Here is a 22,915-nt window from a genome sequence, read left to right as displayed (position 1 = left end):
ATAGCTTGAGTGACAACTGAACCCAGCTACAGGTTTGGGAGGGCTCTCAATTTTTTTTTCTCAGTCACCCAAGTAGCTAAGATTACAGGTGCAAGCCACCAGTCCCCAGATGGCAACACAGTTCTAGTTCATTTTACCAACATTAAAATAGGCAGAATTAAACAATATATTGCAAGGGTGTGTGCTAAACCTAAAAGAGAGGCAAAAGACTTCCCAGCACAACACTGTGGTAAATCCAGGTGGTAGGAGAGAGTTGGGAGTGAGAAGTTACATGTTTTAAAGATACCTGGAATGATATGTCATTTCCTAAGCTAAAAAGCATGTATAGACCCTAGTAAATAAAGGCTGAGAATAATTTACATTATAAACATTTACATTATGGAAACTCAGGAGGCTGAGAGCTGAGGGTCACAGTTCAAAGCCAGCCTAAGCAGGCAAGTTTGTGAGACTCATTTCCAATTCACCCCCTAAAAGCCAGAAGTACAGTGTGGGTCAAGTGATAGAGCGCTAGCCTTGAGTACAAAAGCTCAGGGACAGCGCCCAGGCTCTGAGTGCAAGCCCCAGGACTGGCACAAAAGTAAAATTAAATAAATACTTACTCTATGGGATATGTATGGTTGGGCCATTTAGAAGAATGAGAAACATGAATGAATCTGAGGAAGGTTTGCGCATACACAGGAGGAACCGTGGGTTCCACACGTTTCCAGTTGTTTCTTTGGTAAAGGTAACTCGGCAGCATATGTTTACAACTTGTGTATCATGTCTCTGAAAGGACTCACGGGGTATCGGGCGCCCTCTGGCCGTCCTGCAGTGGGGACACGGGGGGCGGTTCGCCCAGTGCCCCCGGTAGGCTCCGGGACAGGCACGGGACGGAGGACCGGGGGGTGGGGGGGACCCGATGCCCTTCTTTGGTGGGGGCGGCGGGTTGCAGTCGGTGGCAGAAGTCCCTAGTCCTGGCTAGGGCCGGCTGCAAGAGTTTAAAAGAAGGAGTCTCCGCTCTCCCGCACCTCCCGATACGACGCGGGAGGGTCAGGCTTCATCTGGGGAAGGACAGCCCCCATCTTCAAAAGCCTCGCAGTGGGCGTGGACCAAGTCCAGCTACAAAACTACAACTCCCGGCAGCCTCCGCTCGAAGCGCAAGCGCAGAGCAGGGGCCTCCGGGTCTCAGAGCACAGAGCAAAGACTGCCGGGAGCGCGCGGCCGGGGCGGGTGTCGCGTGCGGCGCAGGCGCAGAGCAGAGGCTGCCGGGAGCGCGCGGCGGGGCGGAAGTGTCCACCCGCCGCGTCCGGCCCTGCGCAGCGCGGCCGCCCGCGGGCACCGGAGCCAGGCCCCGCCGAGGGTGAGTGACGGACGGCGTGCCCGCCGCTGGCGCCCCTCCTCCCCTCGTCCCGAGGCCGGCCGCCGCCCGGCGCGGCCCGCCCCGCGGGCCCTGCCCGCGTCCCGCGTCCCGCAGCGCGGAGCCGGCCCGCGCTGACGCGTGCGGGACCGCGAGCCCCGCGCTCCTCCCTCACGCCAGACTGCGATGCCCTCCCTCATCCTGGGGCCAGCCCTGTCCAGCCCGGCCCCCCGCACCCGCGCCGCGGTCAGCGCGGGCCTGGGCTCCGGACGCACGGGGGAAGCCGCCCTTCCGCGCCCGCGCGGCCACGCCCTCGCCGGGCCCCGCCGGGCGCCGCCCTCGCCCGCCCCGCTGCCCTCGGAGGTTGACCCTCGTGGACAGCAAGCTCGGCACCCTCTCCTTCCCCTAACACCCGGACGCTCGCGCATCCCCTCCCCGCCGGGCCGGAGCCCGCCTCTCCTCAGGACTGGCATTGGCGACCCCCGCCCGGGAGCCCCAGCTCAGTGTCTCACTCCCCCCTCAGGGCTGTGGACTGGACGGCTTTTCCTATCACGTGTTCAGCAAAGCAATGGCTTGGGGACCTGAGTCAAGCCTGTTGGTGTCATTGAGGTCTGGCTGACCAACACGTGAAAGACACACACACACACACACACCAGGTCTCAGAGGGATCTGCACACACACACACACCAGGTCTCGGGGATCTGTGGCAAGGTGGGAGTGGAGTTGGCAATCCCTCCTGTCCCTGGAGCTTGGCTGGTAGTCATTCTCCTGGCTGGGTCCCTGAGCTTCCCTGTAGCTCCTGCCCAGGCCCTTCTTACTAGAGTATGTGGGCGCCCCACCCTCCAGTCCCTCTCCAGGCCTCAATGAGCTTTCTATTTGAAAGGCACACTGGGCAAGCCAGCCTGCTCCCCTCTTTCTTGCATAAGTCCAAGCACATCTTCAGGGAGAGGACTCCGGCAAAACAGATGCATCCAGCAATGTCTTAACCGCCACTGAATTCTGGGCCTTTCTCATTCATTTCCTTGTGCAGATTAACTTGATCCCAAACGATGATATGTCTGGGACAATAGAGGAAATCATTATACAACTTGGTGTGGCCAAATTGTCCCTCTGTCAGTGCTTGATAGCTTCCTGTTGGCCACAGATCTCTTGGCATTTTCACAACCCATGGTAACAATGCTGTATAAGTTGTTGACACATAAGAACACCTAATCTGATTGCATGGCACACCTGATCTGCTTGACCTGCCATCCGTGCGCACACCTGAGCACCAGGGTCAGTCAGGAGGGGAGCGAGAGGTTTGGCGTGGGGGCAAGGAAATTGTGCTGTGCTCTGGCTGCGTTTTCACACTTTCTTTGGATGTGACTAGAAGTGCGTTTGTGTGTGACAAATGCAGGTGGTCCTGTTGAGTCAGAGCATCGTCAGTGGCAGTCAGTGTGGCAACTCTCAGGGTGGCTGTACAGGGCAGGTGTGCGTGTGCTCTCGCGTTCATTCTTTCAAGACAGAAGAGTGGGCATCCGAGCCTGTTGTTGAGGGTAGTAAAGTGGACCAGTGCTGTCATCCCCTGTTTGGGAAATGATCCGAGGTTCTCTGGAGTACAGCTGTGCCCTCCAAACTGTTGAGGTGTCCTGGGATGCTCATATTAAATGCTAATATTAAGGGAATTTTAAGCTAGTTGGATGTAGTGATTCATACTTGCAATCCCAGCTACTCAGAAGGCCAAGGTCAGGAGGATCACAACTTATGGCGCTTAGCCTTGGCAAAAAGTTCATGGGTTATACCCCTCATACACACCGTCTTAACCAGTAAGCTGGTGGGATGGCATGCATCCAAAATCGTGAGACCTACCTGAAAAATAACGACACAGAAAAAGGAAAGGGAGCAGTTGAAGGTCTGGCTCTAGTGGGGAATGTCTGCCTGGCACAAAACAAAAACAACTTTTAGGCTAATTTTTTTTTTCAGTCAGTCAAGGAGCTTGAACTCAGGATTTGGGCCCCGTCCCTGATCTCTTTTGCTCAAGGCTAGCATTTCTTGCACCTTGAGCCACAGTTCCTTCTAGTTTTCTGGTGGTTAATTGGAGATAGAAGTTTCATAGACTTCCCTGCCTAGTCTGGCTTTGAACCATGATCGTCAGATCTCAGCCCTCTGAATAGCTAGGATTACAGGTGTGAGCCACCTGGCTTAGACTTAATTCTCAGGAACTTTTATGTTGATTTTTTTTCTTTTCATTGTCATGATTGGTTAGGAAATCATAATCCTGATAGTGGAGACATCAGTTTAAGAAGATTTTCTCAGTGTATTGGGCTGGTAGACATTTCTTTTGACTTTTCCAATCCCTCTGAAGTAGTCTAAGGAGGTAAGTGGAGTCTGTAGCCTGTGGTCTCCAGGCAGAGGCTGATCACCCATAGTCAGCTGAAGCAGTGCCACAGGAAGTGAGCAGGAAGCTAACACCTTCCAGACAAGCAGTGGCTGGGTGAGATGATGGCAGGTGAATGTGGGGCTGGACCCTTTGGAGTGTATTCCAGGAATTGGCACTGAGAGGCACAGAAGTGGGTTTGGGCATGGGCATGCAACTGTGTGAGCACTGGGGTAGTTGGGGAACTGGGGCATCCCGGATCTTCAGACAAGTTGCTTTCAACTGGGAGGGTGGAATTCTTCTGAGGAAAACACTAATGATCTAGATCAGCAGACATAGCTGGCTAGAGCATTGTGAAGCCCTGTGCCTACCCCATAGAAAAGGCAGAGCGTGAAGAGGGATGGTTGCCCCAGCCCCTGACGTGGGCATGCGTGTTGCTAATCTCTGATGTGAAAGCAGGGGGGTGGGGTCCTGTTTTCCCTATGGGCCCAGAGTGGTCTGGGGGTGCAGAACCTGGAAGCGAGAGGCAGATGAAAGAGAGGAGGACGGCAGGGTGGGACCAGGATTGCTGGCTGTGACGGGAGCCTGAGAAAAGACCCAGCCCTGATCATAGCCCAGCGAGACCATGTGGGACAGTGAAGCGCTTGTTTGTGGTATTTGAGCTGCCTGGTCTGTTGTAGTTACAACGGCAGTGGAAATGCACATGCTTCCCAGGAGTAGCTGACTGAAATCAGACTGAGGAATAAATCCTCCTGGCCTGCATTTCAGCTGAGGCAGGAAGCAGGTATTCAGCAGTCAGACCCTGAGCCTTGAGAGGCAGGGCCTCTGTGCCCCAAGCACAGCTTTTCCTTCCCTCCTCAATTCCCTGCAGTGCCCAGGCTTTTTTCTATTCTGGGGATTAAACCCAGTGCTTCACATTTGCTGGGCAAGCATTGTGTCCCCAGCTTTTCTGCAGGGTTTTTTCCTTTTTCTTTTTGAGGGAGGTTCATGTTAACTTTGCCTAGGCTGGCCCAAACTCTGCACCCTTCTGCCTCTCCATCCTGAGAGCCAAGGTGACACAATGGTCCAGACCTGAAAGGGAATTTTCAAGCACAAAACACATCAGATACCATTTTTTGAGGAGCCTAGCCTGTCAGGCTTGCTTGTTTGAAGGCTGTTGTAAGCCCTGGGCCTCCATCTCTGCCCCCCTGAAGAGTCCCTGGATGTCAACAGGATGTGGTCTTTGCTGTCCTGTGAGGAAGGGGATACGGTGAGCACTCCAGGCCTGCCTCATGCCTGGGGGGCAGGAGCCAGGGAAGCCGCAGGGCGGGAGAGAGTGGCCCCTGTGCACTGACAAGGGCCTCCCTTGCCCCCACCCTTCCTGCATCCTGGAAGGGAGGAGTCTGCCCTGGCAGCTGCCTTGAACCTGTTTGATCTGCCATGCGTCCAGTGCCACTCCTGAAGGAAGCCAAAGAGAGGGAAATCATCCTGGCGGTGGTGCGTGGCAGTGGCTCCCTCCGCTCAGCCTGTGTGGAGTCTGGTACCTGAGATGCCCATGGAGGTAGGTGCCTTCCTGTCCGCAGGGAGCCGCTGGCCCCAGATGTTCAGAGAAAGCACCCTGCCTCCTGCTGCGCCCTGTGCCTGCTGGAAATGACCTTTGGAGTGGACAGACAAGTTGTGTGCGTGTGTGTGTGTGTGTGTTACAGCAGGCCTCGCTGTTGTGTAAGGAAACCATAAGTGCGTGCCTGTGAGTGAGCCCTCCTCAACCATTGCCTGCAAGAGGGTGGGGCGACACTGGGCCCCGGCTCCTGATGGCTCTTCCCAGGGTCTTTGCACCTGGAGGGAGGCTGCATGGGGAAAAGGCCACAGCAGGGCTGTGGCCCTGGGCGTCTGGGTGGGAATGAGCTGTGGTCACCTGCCCAGTGTGCTTGCTGTCCAGAAATGGCAGCTTACAGTGGCGGCTTGGTTCTCTTTCCCGATCTGCCAAGTCAGAACATCACACGGCAGGCAGGGTTGATAAACATCCTGTCACAAAGATGTGAACACATCATCACCGAGGGCTGTGAGGGGAATGCAAGCTTACAAGGGCCTTTCTTGGGCTGCCTTTGTCCATCTGTCTCTCCCCTCACTTGCTCATTTCTGTTGCTCATGGCTGGCAAAAAAGGGGGGGAGGGGAAAGAGGTCAGCTATTTGCTCTGCAGCAACTCCAGTCAGTTTTTGGAGGTCAGACCAGTGTGGGCTGTGGAAAACTGTATTTCCTACAAAATAAAGTCAGGAAAGGTGGAGACCAAGGAAAAGTGTTTCAGGTGATGGAGTCCATGGAACTTTCTAGAAGGCAGACAGAGTTCTGTGGCTGACAGCAGTCATCTTCCCATTTAACCAAAAGTGGCTGAGTCTTATAGTTCCTGACCTTCTTCTTAGCTCTTGGGGAGTCCCATGGCTGAGGTAAAGCCCCTCCCCCCAGGAGCTCTGTGTGCCGTGGCCCAAAAGACTGTTGGATGCGTGCTGCATTCCCGAGGTGCTTGCTGTGGCCCAGGGGCTGATGGACAGGTGTTCCACTCCTGGGGGCTTGCCGTGGCCCAGGGGCTGATGGACGGGTGCTCCGCTCCCGGGGGGCTTGCCGTGGCCCAGGGGCTGATGGACGGGTGCCCCACTCCCGGGGGGCTTGCCGTGCCCCAGGGGCTGATGGACGGGTGCTCCACTCCTGGGGGGCTTGCCGTGGCCCAGGGGACACTGTTAGATGGTGTTCCATTTGGGTGCTGCACTTGGTGCCTTGTGGTAGCACACATTTGTTTTCCTACCTGTGGAGATTCAGTGTCCCAGAGCTCTTGAATGTCACAGTCATGGGACCCAAGTCAGGGGGTCCCTGGACTCCTTCCAGGGACTGTTGGGGGGACGCACTCATTGCTCACCAGCTTCTGTGGTCTCAGGCATTCCTTGGCTTGTGGCTGACTGTCTACCTCTGCCTCCCTCTGACTCTCTCCCATAAAGGAATGCTTGGATAGCTGGGCTCCAGTGGCTCACACCTGTCATCCTAGCTACTCAGGAGGCTGAGATCTGAGGATCGCAGTTCAAAGCCAGCCAGGGCAGGAAAATCCGTGAGACTCTTATCTCCAATTAACCACCAGAAAACTGGAAGTGGCACTGTGGCTCAAGCGGTAGAGCGCTCGCCTTGAGCTGAGCTGAAGAGTGCAGGGATAGTGCCCAGGCCCAGAGTTCAAGCCGCACAACCGACAAAAAAAAGAAAAAGAAAAGAAACGCTTGGGTTACATTTAGGAGCCACCTGGACAGCCCCTCATCAGGGTTTTCAGTCACACCCGCAAAGTTTGCACTGACCTTGGTCGCGTTGCCAGGTTCCTTGTCCTGGCCCCAGTGTCAGCCTCCCAGAGGAGGGAAGGCTTGCTGGGGGGGGCGGGGGGGGGGGGGATGAGGGGTCAGGCGGGAGAAGCATGGCTGTCACCGCACTGCCAGGAGCTCTGGATGGTTCTCTGTGTCCATGTACGCACAGGTCAGAATTGCAAAGAATCCAGTGTGGCCTCGAGAGAGAGTTGGTAGGAGCTGGGCCTCCGCCACTGCCACCGTGGGGAGTGGCGCTGGCACTGGGGTGCTGGGAGGGGAGGAAGGGTCGCAAGCAGGCTTTGGCCTCACTCTAGGAAGGCCGGGAGAACAGTCCTCACCAGACCTCGCAGCTGGTAAATGGCAGAGCCAAGGCTTTGGACACAGGTCTGGATCGTGAGGAGCTGCGGCTGTGAGCACAGGGAGAAGGGAACAGAATCCAGAGCTGGCATGGCGAGGAACAAGCGAGCCCCATGCCCACCTGGATGCGGCTCCCCAGGGAGAGTCAGGGGCATCCCCTCCGAGGTTGAGCCTGGAGGGCCCATGGCCATCAGGGGGCTACTGAGTGAGGCGTGCAGGGAAGGGAGCTGGGGACAGAGCTCAGAGAGGCACAGCCCTGGCGTGCGGAGGTCCAGAGGCAGAGGGGGGACCAGCGTGGCGTGCTGGAGATGCCCGGGCTCTCCAGGGGTAGCAGGTGGGATGGTCGTCACCCTTGGTCCCGGCGGTTTATTGTCAGTACCCTTGCAGGAGGATTGGGAGTTGGGGAACAGGGTGCTGAGGGCTCTAATGACCACTACGCCGTGTGTGTGTGTGTGTGTGTGTGTGTGTGTGTGTGTGTGTGTGTGTGTGTGTGTGTGTGTGTGTGTGTGTGTGTGTGTGTGTGTGTGTGTGTGTGTGTGTGTGTGTTCTCCTTGGGGCTCCCGGCAGAGGGAGGACTAACCCAAGACCTGCCAGTGCGGAGAGGGGCGGCTTTTGGAGGAGCCATGAGATGACTGAAGCAGCGGTGCCAGGGGCGGAGCCTGGGCGAGGGCGGAGCCTGGGCGAGGGCGGAGCCTGGGCGAGGGCGGAGCCTGGGCAAAGGCTCAGTGAGCATGCCGTGGCCTGCGTGGCCTGCGTGGCCGGGGCTGTGTCACAGGCGGAGGTGGGAGGTGGAGCAGGGCCGCTGGAGCCGTGGAAGCAGGGCGGGGCTGTTGGGGAGCATGGCTGCTGCTGTGGCTGGTTGGGGGACGGCCCTGGGACGGACGGCAGCCGCTGGGTCAGACCCGCTGTTGCAGAAGGAAAGGGAGACCCGGGCTGCTGCTCAGCTAGGCCCAGCTCGTGGCGGTTCCTAAGCTCTTGCTGGTGTATGTAGCCAACGCTATCACCACCACACTCCCCCAGGGAAGATGGGGTAGGACATAGACTTCAACATAGTGTGTCTGAGAAGCGAGCGGGAACGCTGGGGACATTCTGCACGGAAGCTCAGGCAGAGGACAGTGGGGATTGGTGGCCACCTTGGATAGAGGGTATAACATTGGAGTGTGAGCCATGCCCGGCCTCGCAGCCCCAGGGTTGGAGAAGGGACAGGGTGAGACAGGGCTTGTGCAGAGAAGCCTCCGGCGTCAGGAGGGAAGGCCTCCACAATCAGCCCTTCCCCAGTTGGGGCACCCAGGAGGCCAGCCCCTGCAAGGTGGCCACAGTAGCCTCTCGGGGGCTCCCACTCTTGGACTCCATGCTGTCCTCCTTGAGCCTGACTCTGGGCTGTCAGAAGTGAGGAGCTGGGGCTCGGAGCACGCTGAGCGAGCACTGCTGTGGCCTCAGAGTCGCCCAGAGCCACTGGAGCTCCCAAGCCCTCCCCCGGGCCGCCTGGCCCTGCAGTGCCCAGTTGGCTGTTCTTGGCTCTCACCGGGAGGTGGCGACAGGCATGCTCCAGCCATGCAGAAGGGAAGTGCGCTGGCTACAGGTGAGGGTCCAGGAGCCGGAGTTGGGAGCAGCCTGCTGCCACCTGGATGTGGCTCTAAGCAGCTGCCCTGGAGAAAGACCAGGTTCTCTGCCACTCCCGGGCCAACGCGTGCCTGGTACATTTGTACAGTTCCCAGCTGCCACCAGCAGCCCAACCCTGGGTTTGGGTTCCTCCAGGAGGAACCTGGAGCCACGCCAAGCCCCAGGGTGAGTCCTGTGGCCTTGGGAACAATACTCAGGCATGCTAGATTCCAGGCGGCAAGAGGCCTGGACTCTGGTCCCTGGCTCCCCTTGTTAGGAACACGGGGGACAGGTGTGGCCAGCCACAACACAAAAGTCCTTCCTGCTTGCTGGGATCTGTTTTATAGATAACGATTGCAGGACCCTAACCCAAGAAGTAAGGACTCTTTACCTGAGGAGCCTTCGCTTGCCTCTGCCTGGGGAGGCTGAGCCTGGGCAGAGACAAGCTTCAGTCTGAATGGGGCCTGGGACATTGGAGCAGTGTGGTCAGGGAGGCCTTTGGGGAGGGGACATCCAAGTCAAGCACAGATCTATATCCTGTCAGCCGGGCCAGGGAGGGGCCGGCTTTCTTCAGACAGGGACTTCACATCCACCTTGATGAGTAGGAGTTAGCACAGCGTTGCCGGAGTCCAGGGCCAGGGATGTGGTGATGGCGTTGGGTCCCCCGGAGAAGGGGCTCGGGGAGCCGTGGATGCACTTCGAAGCCCACTGACCGCGTGCCTCTCTCCCGGGCCTGCAGGTCCCACCCCACGTGCAGTCTGATGCCCGTCCGGCCCTCTGACCCCCTGGAATGGAATGAGCCTATGCACCCCCTCCGGATCAGCGTGGGGGGCCTTCCCGTGCTGGCGTCCATGACCAAGGCCGCGGACCCCCGCTTCCGCCCCCGCTGGAGGGTGATCCTGACTTTCTTCGTGGGTGTTGCCCTCCTCTGGCTGCTCTACTCACACCGCCCGGCCCCGAGCAGGCCCCCCTCTCACAATGCGCACAACTGGAGGCCCGGCCGGCCACCCGCCACCAGGTACAATGACACCTACCCCCTGTCAGCCCCCCAGAGGACGCCAGGAGGGATTCGGTACCGGATCGCAGTCATTGCCGACCTGGACACCGAGTCCAGGGCTCAGGAGGAGAACACCTGGTTTAGTTATCTGAAGAAGGGCTATCTGACCCTGTCAGACAGCGGGGACAAGGTGGCTGTGGAGTGGGACAAAGACCACGGGGTCCTGGAGACCCACCTGTCAGAGAAGGGGCGGGGCATGGAGCTCTCGGACCTGATCGTCTTCAATGGGAAGCTCTACTCCGTGGACGACCGGACGGGGGTCATCTACCAGATCGAGGGCACCAAGGCTGTGCCCTGGGTGATCCTGTCTGATGGTGATGGAACAGAGGAGAAAGGTAAGGGGAGATGCTATCCAGGCAGCTCCTGTCTGTCTGGGCGCTCAAGAGACAGATGACCTCGCTTTGTTCTGAACTTGAAGCAAAGATCCACGTGTCCAGAAAGGAGGCTGCTTCCTCCCTCTGAGCCCCCGTGCTCTGAGTTGTGCCCCCTAGCCCTGAGGGAAAGCTTTACTGACCTCACCTAGAGCGGCTTCTAGGTTTGATCTGACCCCTAGCAGCCTGCCAGAGAGAGCAACTCCTTCACAGTAGGCTCTAGTAGGTATGGAGGACCTGTTTTCTACCCGAAGCCTTTGGGTATTTGTAACTCATTCGTGGCCCATGTAAAGTGACCAGAACAGACCGATGGCCACAGGCAGCATAATGCCTGTCCTATCGCATGCCAAGTGGTCTTGCAAGCCTTGCCCGAGCCCTTAGGGCCGCGTCCACTGCCCCTGACCGCCCTGACCGGGATTCTGACGTTCAGGGGTGTGGCTCATGCTGGGGTTACTCCCACCAGATGCCTCACCTTGAAACCACACAGGCCAGTGTTCTCAGATTGAACTGGGACTGATTTCAGTTCATGAAACCTGCGGGTCAACCCCAGCTGCCACGCAGGGTCGCAGAGCCTGCCCTGGGCCCCAGGGGCAGAGCCACAGGGTGGGCCAACGTGGCCAGAGTGCTCATGCCTGGAAGGAGGCTGGGAAGGACTTGCCTTGAGTGACCAGGCTCAGTTTCTGCCTGGGCCACCAAGCTACAGTATCCCTGGTGTCTGCCAAGGTGGGCAGTTGGCAGAGACGTGTCCGTGTAGGTATCAGAATCTTCACCCCCATTTCCTGCACACCGCCATCATGTGGGCCTGTGCTTCCCCCAAGAAGTGGAGGGAATCGGACAGTGGAGGCTTTGGGGCTGGCCCTTGGCCAAGACACTCAGTAAAGGGGGCAGCTTGTCTAGGATGTGGCTCAGAGGACCCAGGAAGCCACCTGCAGAGAAACATCTGGAGGCTTCCGGCAGGGGGCGAAGCAAGGAAGTGCCGAGACAGAGATGCAGGTTTGGAGGGTGAGGCAGTAGCAGCCTGGAGGCGGAGCCAGGGAGGAGAATGCCCAAAGAGCCGCCGGGAGGACACCTGTGTGGCGGCCTGCGCAGCCAGGTGAATGAGGCCGCTGACAAAGCAGACCCAGCTCCTGAATGCATTCACCCAGATGAAGACGGTCCCCTCAGCCCTCTGGTGCGGCACTGGGGGGGCAGGCTTGCTCACGGCTGCAGAGCCCTTCACACTGGCCTGTGCGGGCTGGGGCTGGTCGAGGGCTAGGGGCCCAGCTTGGGGAACAGGAATCGGGGTCTTAGCCACCTTCGGGAAGGGGGCTGCAATAGAGGAGGGCAGAAGTGAGGTTCTGCACAAGCCGCACAGGAGGCAGGGCCTCCAGGGCAGGAGGGAAGGGGAGAGCCGGGAGGGAGACAGGTGCTGACTCCCACAGTGGGGCTGGAGGCTGCACAGGCTCCTCCTCGGCTCCACTCGCCTCCTCCTGGCTCCAGGTAGTGACTTGGGAGTGCTGGACGCCAGGTCCCAGAGCAGGGCTGGCCCGTGTCCCAGGCAGGCCCCTCACGCACCTCCTCTCGTCCCAGGCTTCAAAGCTGAGTGGCTGGCCGTGAAGGATGAGCACCTGTACGTGGGCGGCCTGGGCAAGGAGTGGACCACCACCACGGGGGAGGTGATGAACGAGAACCCCGAGTGGGTGAAGGTGGTGGGCCACAAGGGCAGCGTGGACCACGAGAACTGGGTGTCCAGCTACAACGCTCTGAGGGCCGCCGCTGGGATCCGGCCGCCAGGTAAGAGCCAGGGGATGAGGTAGTCTGGCCGGTGTCCATTCCCGCCGTTCCCCAGGCCAGGGGGTTCTGAAACAACTCAGCCACGTTCTCTTGTGTGCCTCGAGAGTCCTGACTGAGCACCCCAGGTCCCCGCGGCCAGCAGCGCCCATGGGCACACAGTTGCGGCTCTGGCTTAGGGGAGCCCAGACTCCATTCCAGGTGCTTGAAGTCCCGGGCCTGCCCTCCTCTCGGCTCTCCCCGGGCCCTTGGTTTCTGATTGGAGGACGCCTGGACAGTCTGCCCTCGTGCAGGGGTGTAGCAGGCAGAGCAGGGAGTTTGTCCCAGCGGTGCTCTGTCCAGAGCAGGGCAGGACCAGGCTTCCTTCCGCTTTGCCAGGGCCTCCACCAGTTCTGCCCACAGCCAGATCTGCTCCTTGGTGTTATCTCTTCTCTGCACCTTCTTTTATTTGTTTGTTTTTGGTGCCTCATGACTGGAGCAAAAGTGTAAAAGGAAAGATAACTTGTAGAGGCCCCAGGCCCTCTGGGGACAGCTGGGGGTGGGGGGGCGGAGGGAACACTGAAGGTTCACTGTCCACTCTGTGTGCTTGCTCGGTGTTACTCCAGATAATCGAGAGCAGCTGGAGACGTAGAGGGAAATAAAGCCAGACCCTGAGGCTTGCCACCTCAGCTCTCCTGTTGTGAACCATGCGGGCCCCAGAAGGACGGGCTATCACCCACGGGTCTGTGCTGTGCCCCAGCCTACCCGGTCTGTGAATCTGTCCACTGCAGGACGGGCCAGGCCGCCCTGCGGGAGGGGGTGACCGGGTCTGTGCTGTGTCTGCAGGCTACCCGGTCTGTGAATCTGTCCACTGGAGGACGGGCCACGCCACCCCAGCCTACCCCGTCTGTAAATCTGTCCACTGCGGGACGGGCCAGGCCGCCCTGCGGGAGGGGGTGACCGGGTCTGTGCTGTGTCTGCAGGCTACCCGGTCTGTGAATCTGTCCACTGCAGGACGGGCCAGGCCCCCCCGCGGGAGGGGGTGACCGGGTCTGTGCTGTGTCTGCAGGCTACCCGGTCTGTGAATCTGTCCACTGGAGGACGGGCCACGCCACCCCAGCCTACCCCGTCTGTAAATCTGTCCACTGCAGGACGGGCCAGGCCGCCCCGCGGGAGGGGGTGACCGGGTCTGTGCTGTGTCTGCAGGCTACCTGATCCATGAATCTGCCTGCTGGAGCGACACGCTGCAGCGCTGGTTCTTCCTGCCGCGCAGGGCCAGCCACGAGCGGTACAGCGAGAAGGAGGACGAGCAGAGGGGCACCAACCTCCTCCTGAGCGCCGCCCCCGACTTCGGGGACATCTCCGTCAGCCGCGTGGGGGAGCTGGTGCCCACCCACGGCTTCTCCTCCTTCAAGTTCATCCCCAACACTGATGACCAGATCATCCTGGCCCTCAAGTCCGAAGAGGACAGCGGCAGGATCGCCACCTACATCATGGCCTTCACCCTCGATGGCCGCCTCCTCCTGCCGGAGACCAAGGTCGGAAGCGTGAAGTACGAAGGCATAGAGTTCATCTAAGCTGGTCCGTTTCCACGTCAAGTGCGGCTGAAGGCTGGATGGTGTTAGCTGCATCAGGACTCGATTTGTATAAAAACTGGAGGAGCGTGCTTTGATTTGGTTTTTCCTTTTTCGTAACCATGAGGAGTCCATCTAGCCTAGCGATTTCCAGAATAGAGAGCTCCTCGGGACAAGTGCAGCAGCCGGATGTGACATCCTGGCACCGGGAAAGGCAGCGGCCACGCAGCAGTCACTTTGTCCCTGAGTGCCTGACCGGGGCTTCTGCACACTGCCTCACGGGTGTACAGAATGGCCCCTGAGGACACCCTGACCTGGGGCTCTGGCCCAGAATTCCCTGCGCCCTACCTCCTTCCATGCCACCTCCCATGCCTTCCGCTGTGTTCTCTGTTCTGTGACTGTGGGAGCACTTGGTGTGTCCCACGTCCTGGGAGCAGGCCCCGCCTCTTCCTCCTTGCCAGCCAGGTCCCACACACCCCTGCAAGACCCCTGGAAAGCGAATGTTTACACTGTGGGAACGGCCTGGCCACGGGGGCCCAGGCCCTGAGGGCCGGCCGCCTGATTTGCCCATCCAGCGTGTGTTCCCTACCGAGCTGCTCCTGACCCGCACCCCTTCCCGCCACCACGACGCCAGCCTTCAGGAGCGCGGTGGCTGTGTGACACTCGCAGTTTAATTATTATTAAACAATCACCAGATTCTGTCATCTAGAGCAGTCATGGTGAGCAGCCAGGGGGCTGCAGCCAAGCAGCCAGGGAAGGCAAAGCAAGTTTGCTGCCGGTTCCTGAGCCCTTGGGCTCTGCTCTTCCTGGCAACCTGCAGAAAGTGCCATGTCCTTCAGACTGTCACCGCGACGTGAATGTGTTCCGCCCTGGGTCCTGACGGGGGTCTGCTTATTCTCGAGATTGTCCCTGTCCTGTCCCAGGGTTTGTCCCCCGGGGCCCTTCCCCCCTCTTCCCAGGGGGAGTTTCCTGCAGGCCGAGGCCCCATTGCTCCTACGGCCTCTTCTTGAAGCTCCAGGCACAGGTGAGGAGGGCAGCTGGGCATGCTGGACCATGCCCATTCTAGAAAGAAAGGACTCACCCACCCATCCCACACCAGCACCTAGGGCAGGGCAGAGCCACCTCCTGGGAGGGAAGGGCCTGTGCCGGCCCTGGCCCTGGTGGACCTCCTGGGCCTCTTCCGCCAGGCAGGAAGCCTGCAGGGTCTCCTGTTGGGTTTGCCCTCCCTGTCAGACCCACATGAAACAGCTCTCTAGGCCCGGCTTCTGCCTTGGCCCAGTGGGCCGCGAGCCAGCCGGGAAAGTGGTGTTAGCTGTGCCGCCTACAGCACAGAGATATGAGGAACAGGCCAGAGACGGGACTTTGCCCATCGGGGCTTTCTGGTGTGTTCCTGCAGGCTTCCCCAGCATCTGGGGTTTTCAGGTTGTACAGTTGCCCCTTTCTTGCCCTCTCCTCCAGGCTGTCAGCAAAATGATTGTGTCCCTCCCTCCCTTATCTGTTTCTTGTCCACAATAAAGTGTCCAAGAAAGTGAGTGCCCACTCGTGTCTGGTCTGTGCTGGCTGCTGGTTGGTGGCTGGCTGGGGGGCGGGGAGGGGGGGGTGGATGATGTGTGGTAGCGCAGGCTCCAGTGACAGGCCCTCCCCAGTGGGTCCATCTTGAGCCCATCACCGGACAGCTTCCCAGGACTGGACGGGCAGGGGCAGAGGTTCCAGACTCCAGCATGGCTCTGAGCTTTCTGTGCTGCGTGGCTGGGACAGATGTCACCTCCCTCCTGTATCCTCTCAGAAAGGAAGGTTTCCCGAAGCTGCCTTGTGCCTGAGGTGATCTAGGAGCGAGTTGAGTCCCGTGAGGGCTCAGGAGAGGACCCTGCCCAGGCCACACGCGGCCCCCCTCATGCTCCTGCAGATGGGGAGATGAGGTGGCTCGGGCACGAGGCCACCCAGGCAGGGGTCAGTGGCGTGTGTGGTCAGTCTGCCTTCTGAGGATACAGAGGAGTCACACCGAAACCTTGTCACCACCCCCAGAGGAAGGAGTGGCACCAACGCACCATCCCTTACAACACTCGCAGAAGGGACAAAGCTCCCTTCAGATGGTCACGAAGGAAGCGTGTCCTCAAAGATGAGCATAGCCAGGGTGGTCAAGAGACACCAGGCTGGGGAGTCCAGGCCTGGCCGTGTCCACGCGGTCCCAGCTAACGCAGCCTTTCTCCTTCCCGCCCGCTTCCCTTCCTGCGTTGCATGCTGAGGCAGCAGAGGGGGGCGAGGGAAGCCCGCGGGGGACGGAGGGGGGACTGGGCTTGGATCCTGGAGAGCCAAGGGCCCCAGGCCAGGCTGGGGCTGCCTGACAGGCCAAGGAACTGCAAGCCCAAGGCAGAAGCCCTGAGGAGTTCAGCGGCTCTTCCTGTCGCTGGTTCCTAGCGCCACAGGCCTGGGCCTGGGGGCCCTTGGGGCCTCGTGGCCTCCTGCCTCCCTCATCCTAAGGCGATTGGAGGTGATGAGGGTGGGTGGGCTGGGCCCCAGACCTGCTGAGACTAAAACTCCCCTGCCACACTCCCTGCAGCCGCCCCTGCCCCCGGGACCATATCACCAGCCGAGGTGACCCTGTCACAGCAGAAAGCCTCACACCTGGGGAAAAGGTCACGGAAAAGCTAACCGCTGCAAGGCCTATGGACCACCTCTCCTGGGCTCGAGGTTTCTTGTGGGGGACCCGGGACCCCGGCCCCAGCCTGAGGCTGCACACAGCTCTGGGCCTTGGCTGTTTGGGCTGAGCACAGGGGGCTCCCCAGGAGGAAAGGAGGCACCGATCACGCAGGGGATGGCTGGGTGGGAGCCAGCAGCGCCGTGGACATCCACTGGCGGGCTGCGTGCACGCGCTGTAGGGACCGTCAGGAGAGAACACGGGGAGCGTGATGGGCCAGGTTCGCAGCCTCCCTGGGCACCTTGTCCCCAGGGCTCAGGCCTCCCCGCCCCTGGAAGGAGTCGGAGTCACCCAGTGTCTGGACAGGATTCCCTCCATGTCCAGGGCTCCATGAACTCCTTGCAGTTGAACTTAGGCACTAGCCGGTGCGGTGCGTTAGCCCCGGGAGACACCTAGAGGGCTGGGTCAGCACCCGAGCCGCCGGTCAGGCAGCCAGTGCCGGCTGTCCTGCCAGAGCCGCAGCTCCTCAGCGCCTGCTGCTCCCATCTTCCCTTCTGGCCCCACTACTGAGAAAGAAGTGGGCCCAAGGTCTCTTGTCTGCAGCCAACCCCAGAAGAAGGTCTGGTCATGTGGTTTCTGCAAATCGAAACTAGACGGGGCTTTCTGAGCATTTCCTGGGACCAGCCCAGCACAGTCCATCCCCGGAGGACTGCAGCTCCAGCGGCACTCGGCAGGTGAGCTCCGCCTCTGGCTCTCAGGTGGGAACCCCTCTCTCTGCAGTGTCACGGGGGAGGGGACAACTTCCTGTTTACACCCACGCCTGCGAGGGGTGGGGGTCCGGAGCCCCTGAGTCTGGGAACCATCTCTGTTAGGCCTCAGGCCTCTGCGAGCAGCTGGGCAGGCTGTACACCACGCAGAGGCCCACCCAGAGGGGCGAGCTAGTTGGAGTTCGGCCCTCGGCCCTCTCTTGGGTCTGTACATTCCAGCCCAGGTCTGAACAGGTATGAATGCAGAACTCCTTTTCCTAATTTGCACAAAGGTGCCATGAAGGCCGGCACAGGAATCCTTGTCCCAACCTCCCTGGGTAGGAGTCAGCCACCATCCAGAGCGCAGCACCATCCTCCGACCCGGGGCCAGGGGTTGGGCCCCGGTCCCAGGATAAACAAAGCTGGTGGCCACAGCGCTCGCTTGCCCTGGCCCCTCTGGGACTAACTGAGGTTTCCCAGGACACGGCACCCCTGTGAGAACGCTGAGATGGTCTCAGAACAGACGTGGAGTGTCCTGACACCCCCGGCCTCCACGAAGGCTGTGGAAGGAAGGCCCCTGGGCTCTCAAGCCGTGCAATGGGGAGCAGACTAACTTCTCCGCTTGAGCTCGTTTGTTTGTGAAGTAGGGTTCTTTCCCAGGGGTCACAGTAAGTCCCAGGGCAGCCGTACTGGAGAGGGGCAGTGGCAGGGACCCCTGGTTCCAATACAGAAGGATGAGGAGTTTTGATTCCATGCTTCCTGCCATTCTATGCATGTGGCCACGGCACCTCACGCTGAGCAGCATGAACCAGGCTGGAAGTCAAGAAGCAAGCACCCGCCGTGCGGAGGCTCGAGCCTGAGATCCTCACTACCTGGAGGGGGGGGTTGGAGATAGAGCAAGGGCAGGAAGGAGAAAAACCACAGTTTAAGGCCAGTCCAGGAAGAAAAGTTTGAGAGAGACTCCGTCTCATTGAATGGCTGAGCACAGTGGCTCACACCTGTGATCCCAGGCAGGCAACACAGTAGCTGGATATGTTGATATGCACCTGTCATTCCAGAGACACGGGGACGTGTAAATAGCAGGATCTCAGCCCAGGCCAACCAGGATGTAAAATAAGACACTAACCTGAAATAACCTAAGCCAAAAACGGCTGGAGGTATGGCTTAAGTGGTAGAACACCTACCTGTTTTGCAAGCATAAGGCCCTGAATTCAATCTCCAGTACTGTAAAGAAGAGGAGGGGGAAAGAAGGAGGAGGAGGAAGAAGAGGAGGGGAAGGAGGAAGGGGGGGAGGAAGAGGAGTGGAAAGGGGGAGAGGAGAAAGAGGAGGGGGAAGAGGGGGGAGATGAAGGGGAGAAGGGGGGAGAGGAGGAGGAGGAGGGGGAGGGGAAGGAGGAGGAAGAGGGAGGGGGAGGAGGCCTCAAGAACTGAACAGGAGTAATGGGCCAGTGAGGTGGTGCACATCTGTCGTCCTAAATATTCATGAAGTGGAGGCAGAAGGATCAAGATCTGAGGCCAGCCCTGGTCAAGACCTTACTTAGAAAATAAAGCCAAGAGGACATGGAGCATGGCTCAAGTGGTAGAGCAGATCCTAGCAAGTGTGAAGACCACAGTTCAAACTCCAGCATCTAAAACAAACAAGCAAAGGTGTGGCTCAAGTGGTAGAGCACCAGCCTTGAAGTGAGAAAAGCCGACCGCTCTCTCAGTTCTCCTTTCTAGAAGACACCCCCTCTGCCCAGCCCACCAGTCCCGCCCCCTCCCCTCCCAGCCCGCCTGCCCCAACCTCCAGACTTCAGCATGGACCCCCCTCAGCAGCCCAAGCTCTTCAGGAGAGGCACGGCCTGACGCCCCAGCCCTTTGGGAGCTGGGAGGCAGGGTGGACAGATGGACAGAAGGACAGAGCAGAGCAGGGCTGAGGGCTGCTTCCTTCTTCGGCAGGCTCGGCGTCGACGTGAGCCATGGCGCTCCTGTGGCTTCTCTGGCCGTGGCTGCTGGCCTCGGGGATGCAAGGTGAGTGGCAGCTGGGAGCCGGTCTGAGCGGAGGGCCGCGGAACCCCCACAGCCTCGCTCTGCAGAAGCAGAGAACCCAGGAGGGGCCCGGCCTGGGCGGGGGCCTGGGCCTGGTCCCTTGAGCACCAGCAGGCCAGCAGGTACTCGTGGCCATTTCCAGGAGGGTAAGAATGGGGCTTCGGGTCTCAGAGTAAGTAAGCAGCTGAGCCCTGGCCCTCACGGCATGCGGCCGCCGGTGTCCCTGCCAGGAACCAGAGGTGATTATGTCCTCGACCTCTCCGGGGAGCTGCCTGGAGCCCTGGCTCAGATCTTCAACAGCCAGCAGGACTGTGACCTGTTCATCCTGGTGAGGGGGCAGGTAGAGCTCCACTTCTGCGCCCACCGGCTGATCCTGGCTGCCAACCCCGAGGCCCAGGCCCTGTGGGGGGAGCCGGGCCCGAACATCACCATGAGCGTGGACTCCGAGTGTGCGCCCTACATGGAGGACCTCATCAGGTAAGCCAGCCGCACTCTCCCTTCCAGAAGCATCCGCCAGAACAAGGGGCCGGGCAGTGCACGCAGCTGACGAGAACACAATCACAGGTGCGCGCGTGTGCACACACACACACACACACACACACACACATAACACACAAGAGCTGTGTGCACAGCTGCTACCAGGTCTTGAGAGTCCCTTACAGACAAGGAAGGCGAGACGCACGAAGGCTAAGCCTGCAGCCCCAGGAGAGCGTCCACCCTGCAGCCCCAGGAGAGCGTCCACCCTGCAGCCCCAGGAGAGCGTCCACCCTGCCCGGGTGTCTCTCTGTGTCTCCCCACGAGAGAACTGCATGGCTTTGTTTTCTAAAGCAGAACATTTTTTTGAAGATTTTTTGTTGTTGTTGGTCGTGGGGCTTGAACTCTGGGCCTGGGCGCTGTCCCTCAGCTCTTCAGCTCAAGGTAAGCGCTCTACCTCTTGAGCCACAGCACCACCTCTGGTTTTCTGGTGGTTCATTGGAGATAAGAGTCTCACAGAGTTTCCTGCCCAGGCTGACTTTGAATCACAATCCTTGGATCTTAGCCTCCTGACTAGCTAGGATGACAGGCGTGAGCCACTAATGCCCAGTGACTTTTTTCTTTTTTGGTTAGTGGTAGAGCTTGAACCCAGGGCCTAAGCACTGTCCCTGAGTTTGTCTATGCTTGAGGCTAGTACTCTACCACTTGAGCCACAGGGCCACTTCCAGTTTTTGCGTAGTTCATTGGAGATAAGAGTCTCATGGGGACTTACCTGCCTGGGCTGGCTTCAAACTTCCATCCTTAGATAGCGTCCTTAGAGAGGGCTGGTGGAAGCCTGTCCCTGCCCTGAGTGGGCAGTGATGTCCCCAGCAGGGACCCGTGGATGTGGCTGAAGAAGGTCTGCATACAGGAAGGACGGGGCGGAGGCCCTCTACCTGGCTGGTGGACACAGTGAAAGCAGAGGCTGCCCACCGTCCAGTGTGGGTGGGCGCCCGCCCGAACCCAGCAGGGCCGCAGGGGTCTAGTGTGGACATGCTGCGGGGCGGAGGGTGGGAGCCCTGTGCAGGACCAGCTCACGCCCTCCAGCCACGTCCAGGGTGACAGGTCATTGCAGTGGCTGCCGCTGTGGCCACCCCCTCCCCATGGCCCAACATGAGATGTGGGGCTTGCACTGTGGGGAGACCAGCAGGCACCGGCACCGCAGCATGTGGGGTGGGTCTACAGTGGACCGCCATGTTGGAGATGCCCAGGGCTCCCCTGTCCTCCTCCTCCCCCTCCCCCAGGTACTTCTACTCCCGGAGGATCGAGGTCTCCCTGTCATCCGTCAAGTGCTTCCACAAGTTGGCCTCTGCCTTTGGGGCCACTGAGCTGCAGGCCTACTGTGGACAGCTCTTCGCCACCTTCCTCCCCGAGGACCCGTCCTTCCACAAGGCCGTGGATCTCTACGCCTATGCGCAGGCCTCCGGGGACCCTGTGCTGGAGGAGCTGTGTGTGCAGTTCCTGGCCTGGAACTTGGAGAACCTGACCCAGGCCGAGGTCTGGACAAGCATCCCCCAATCCTTACTGGAGGCCCTGCTCCCCAGGAGCGAGCTGGCCGTGTCCAGCGAGCTGGCCCTGCTGCAGGCCGTAGATGTGTGGAGCCGGGAGCAGGGAGCCTCCCCGGGGGACGTGGAGGGCCTGGTGGAGCACATCCGGTTCCCCATGATGGCGCCCGAGGACCTCTTTGAGCTGCAGTACACGCTGCCCCTGTACCAGAGGCATGAGGTGCTGTTCCAGAGCAAGATCCTGCAGGCTCTGGAGTTCCACACGGTGCCGCTGCCGCTGCTGCTCCGGCACTACGGCCTCAACCTCACCTCCGAGGCCTACATGCCCCGCGCCTACACCGCCGCCAACTGGAGCGCATCTGTCACCAACGGTTCCTGGGCCGCACATGCCCAGTGGGACTATCCTTCCAGAGCTCCATTTGTCTACAGAAAACAACTGGGCTACAGATACAGCTATCTCTCTTCTCCCTACCAGTCCTTCCGGACCCCCCTGCACCCCAGCTTTCTCTTCCGGGACCAACTGGTCTCCTGGTCTCTCGTCTACCTGGGACGGATGCAAGACTGCTGGAACTATGGCTTCTCCTGCACCTCCGAAGAGCTCCCGGCCCTGGGCCTCACGCGCTCGGGTGCCTGGGACCCCACCATCGGCTACGACAACAAGGCCCTCATGCTCTGCGACGGGGATCTCGTGGTGGATGTGGCCGACTTCCAGGGCTCCAAGGCCTCCATCCCCAGCGCCCTGGACACCAACAGCTCCAGGAAAGCTTCATCCTTCCCCTGTGCCTCGGGGTCATTCAGCAGCTACCAAGTGGTCATCCGCCCCTTCTACCTCATCAACTCCACAGGCCTAGAGTAGATGGTGACCCGAGGTGGGGGGGGGGGGGCGCCAGGAGAGGTGCGGGGAGCCTCCCTCTCCTTCCGCAGCCACCTCCCCCACCAGCCACTAGGTGTCCCCCTGCTCCCATCCCTCTCCCTGAGCTTACAGAAATTACTAGAAAGTTTGTGCTGGTTTTCGGGGACCTCCGGGGTGCAGCCTGTGCTACCCCCATTGCTGCTCCCGGTCATTAAAATCTCGTTGCCCTTCTCCTGCGTGTGTTTGTGCGGGGAGGGGTGCTGGGCTTAGCCAGGCACGGATGTGTTTGGACGTCAGATGTGTGGGTGCTGATGAGTGGGAAGGAGCTGGGGCCCCAGCTTGTGAGGAGGCTGGGGGCCAGCAGGGGAAACGGGCAAGAGAAACGGAAGCCCCAGTCTGGGCTGGGGGGGAGGACTGCAAAGAGAGAAGAGGGGTGGGGGGCGGGGGGCGCAGAGTAGCCAGGGCCGGGCTGCCCTCCCCCCTTAGACCAGGGAGGTCCCTGGGAAGCAATGGCCCTGCTGGGCCGGGGAGGCTGAGGAGGAGCGGCCTGGGCAGAGTCCTCTGCCAGCCATTGCATGGGTGTCCAAGGAACAGGGACAAAGCGTCACGTCTCCGCGTGACACTCGTAGTGAAGAACTGGAACCAGCCGGCGTCAGCCGGCAGCTTGACCACAAGTAAGAGTCACACACAGGGGGTGAGGGTGAGGCAGAAGAGGCGTGTGTGGGGAGGCGCTGGGAGACCCATGGGGGCCGGGGGTGAGCCAGGGCGTGGGCCTGGACGCCACGGCCTGCACGGCAGCGGGGATTCTAACATGGCCTTTCCGGGCAGGGGGAACGGGGCCTGACCAGGGCAGAGGCCAGGGCCGGCCCTTCTCCCTCAGGCTCAGAGAAAACTTGACTCCAGAGCCAGGTG

At 60.0% G+C, this 22,915-nt stretch overlaps 2 protein-coding genes across 4 annotated transcripts; both read left to right on the top strand.

Annotated features, from left to right (window-relative positions):
- The first annotated feature begins 1,268 nt into the window (after window positions 1-1,268).
- Cant1 (calcium activated nucleotidase 1) lies at window positions 1,269-15,252 on the top strand. Of its 2 annotated transcripts, none has more exons than XM_042667147.1 (4): window positions 1,269-1,339; window positions 9,709-10,361; window positions 11,967-12,170; window positions 13,353-15,252. In XM_042667147.1, exons 2-4 carry the CDS (start codon window positions 9,731-9,733, stop codon window positions 13,721-13,723), a joined length of 1,206 nt encoding a protein of 401 aa, XP_042523081.1. In that variant the 5' UTR covers window positions 1,269-1,339; window positions 9,709-9,730; the 3' UTR covers window positions 13,724-15,252. The 2 variants fall into 2 exon arrangements, with proteins under 2 accessions (XP_042523081.1, XP_042523080.1); XM_042667146.1 differs by lacking the exon at window positions 1,269-1,339 and adding an exon at window positions 5,065-5,232.
- Window positions 15,253-16,995: 1,743 nt separating this feature from the next.
- Window positions 16,996-22,234, top strand: LOC122096591 (galectin 3 binding protein). 2 transcript variants are annotated; one of them, XM_042667144.1, is made up of 4 exons: window positions 16,996-17,092; window positions 19,043-19,114; window positions 19,363-19,609; window positions 20,890-22,234. In XM_042667144.1, the coding sequence occupies exons 2-4, from the start codon at window positions 19,063-19,065 to the stop codon at window positions 22,004-22,006; spliced, it is 1,416 nt and encodes a 471-aa protein (XP_042523078.1). In that variant the 5' UTR covers window positions 16,996-17,092; window positions 19,043-19,062; the 3' UTR covers window positions 22,007-22,234. The 2 variants fall into 2 exon arrangements, with proteins under 2 accessions (XP_042523078.1, XP_042523079.1); XM_042667145.1 differs by having other exon boundaries at window positions 17,031-17,116.
- The last annotated feature ends 681 nt before the right edge of the window (window positions 22,235-22,915 follow it).

This window comes from Dipodomys spectabilis, unplaced genomic scaffold (assembly GCF_019054845.1).
Source record: "Dipodomys spectabilis isolate Male_0828 unplaced genomic scaffold, ASM1905484v1 ptg000379l, whole genome shotgun sequence".
In the NCBI taxonomy this organism is placed as follows: domain Eukaryota; kingdom Metazoa; phylum Chordata; class Mammalia; order Rodentia; family Heteromyidae; genus Dipodomys; species Dipodomys spectabilis.
The sequence above is the reverse complement of the archived record's forward strand: the minus strand, read 5'-3'. Positions and strand labels throughout refer to the sequence as shown.

Coding starts and splice junctions, on each gene's coding strand:
- Cant1 (XM_042667147.1), top strand. CDS start 9,731: ATGCCCGTCCGGCCCTCTGACCCCCTGGAATGGAATGAGCCTATGCAC. Junction 10,362..11,966: donor TGATGGAACAGAGGAGAAAG/GTAAGGGGAGAT, acceptor CTCTCGTCCCAG/GCTTCAAAGCTGAGTGGCTG. Junction 12,171..13,352: donor CGCTGGGATCCGGCCGCCAG/GTAAGAGCCAGG, acceptor CTGTGTCTGCAG/GCTACCTGATCCATGAATCT.
- LOC122096591 (XM_042667144.1), top strand. CDS start 19,063: ATGGCGCTCCTGTGGCTTCTCTGGCCGTGGCTGCTGGCCTCGGGGATG. Junction 19,115..19,362: donor GCTGGCCTCGGGGATGCAAG/GTGAGTGGCAGC, acceptor TGTCCCTGCCAG/GAACCAGAGGTGATTATGTC. Junction 19,610..20,889: donor TACATGGAGGACCTCATCAG/GTAAGCCAGCCG, acceptor CCCCTCCCCCAG/GTACTTCTACTCCCGGAGGA.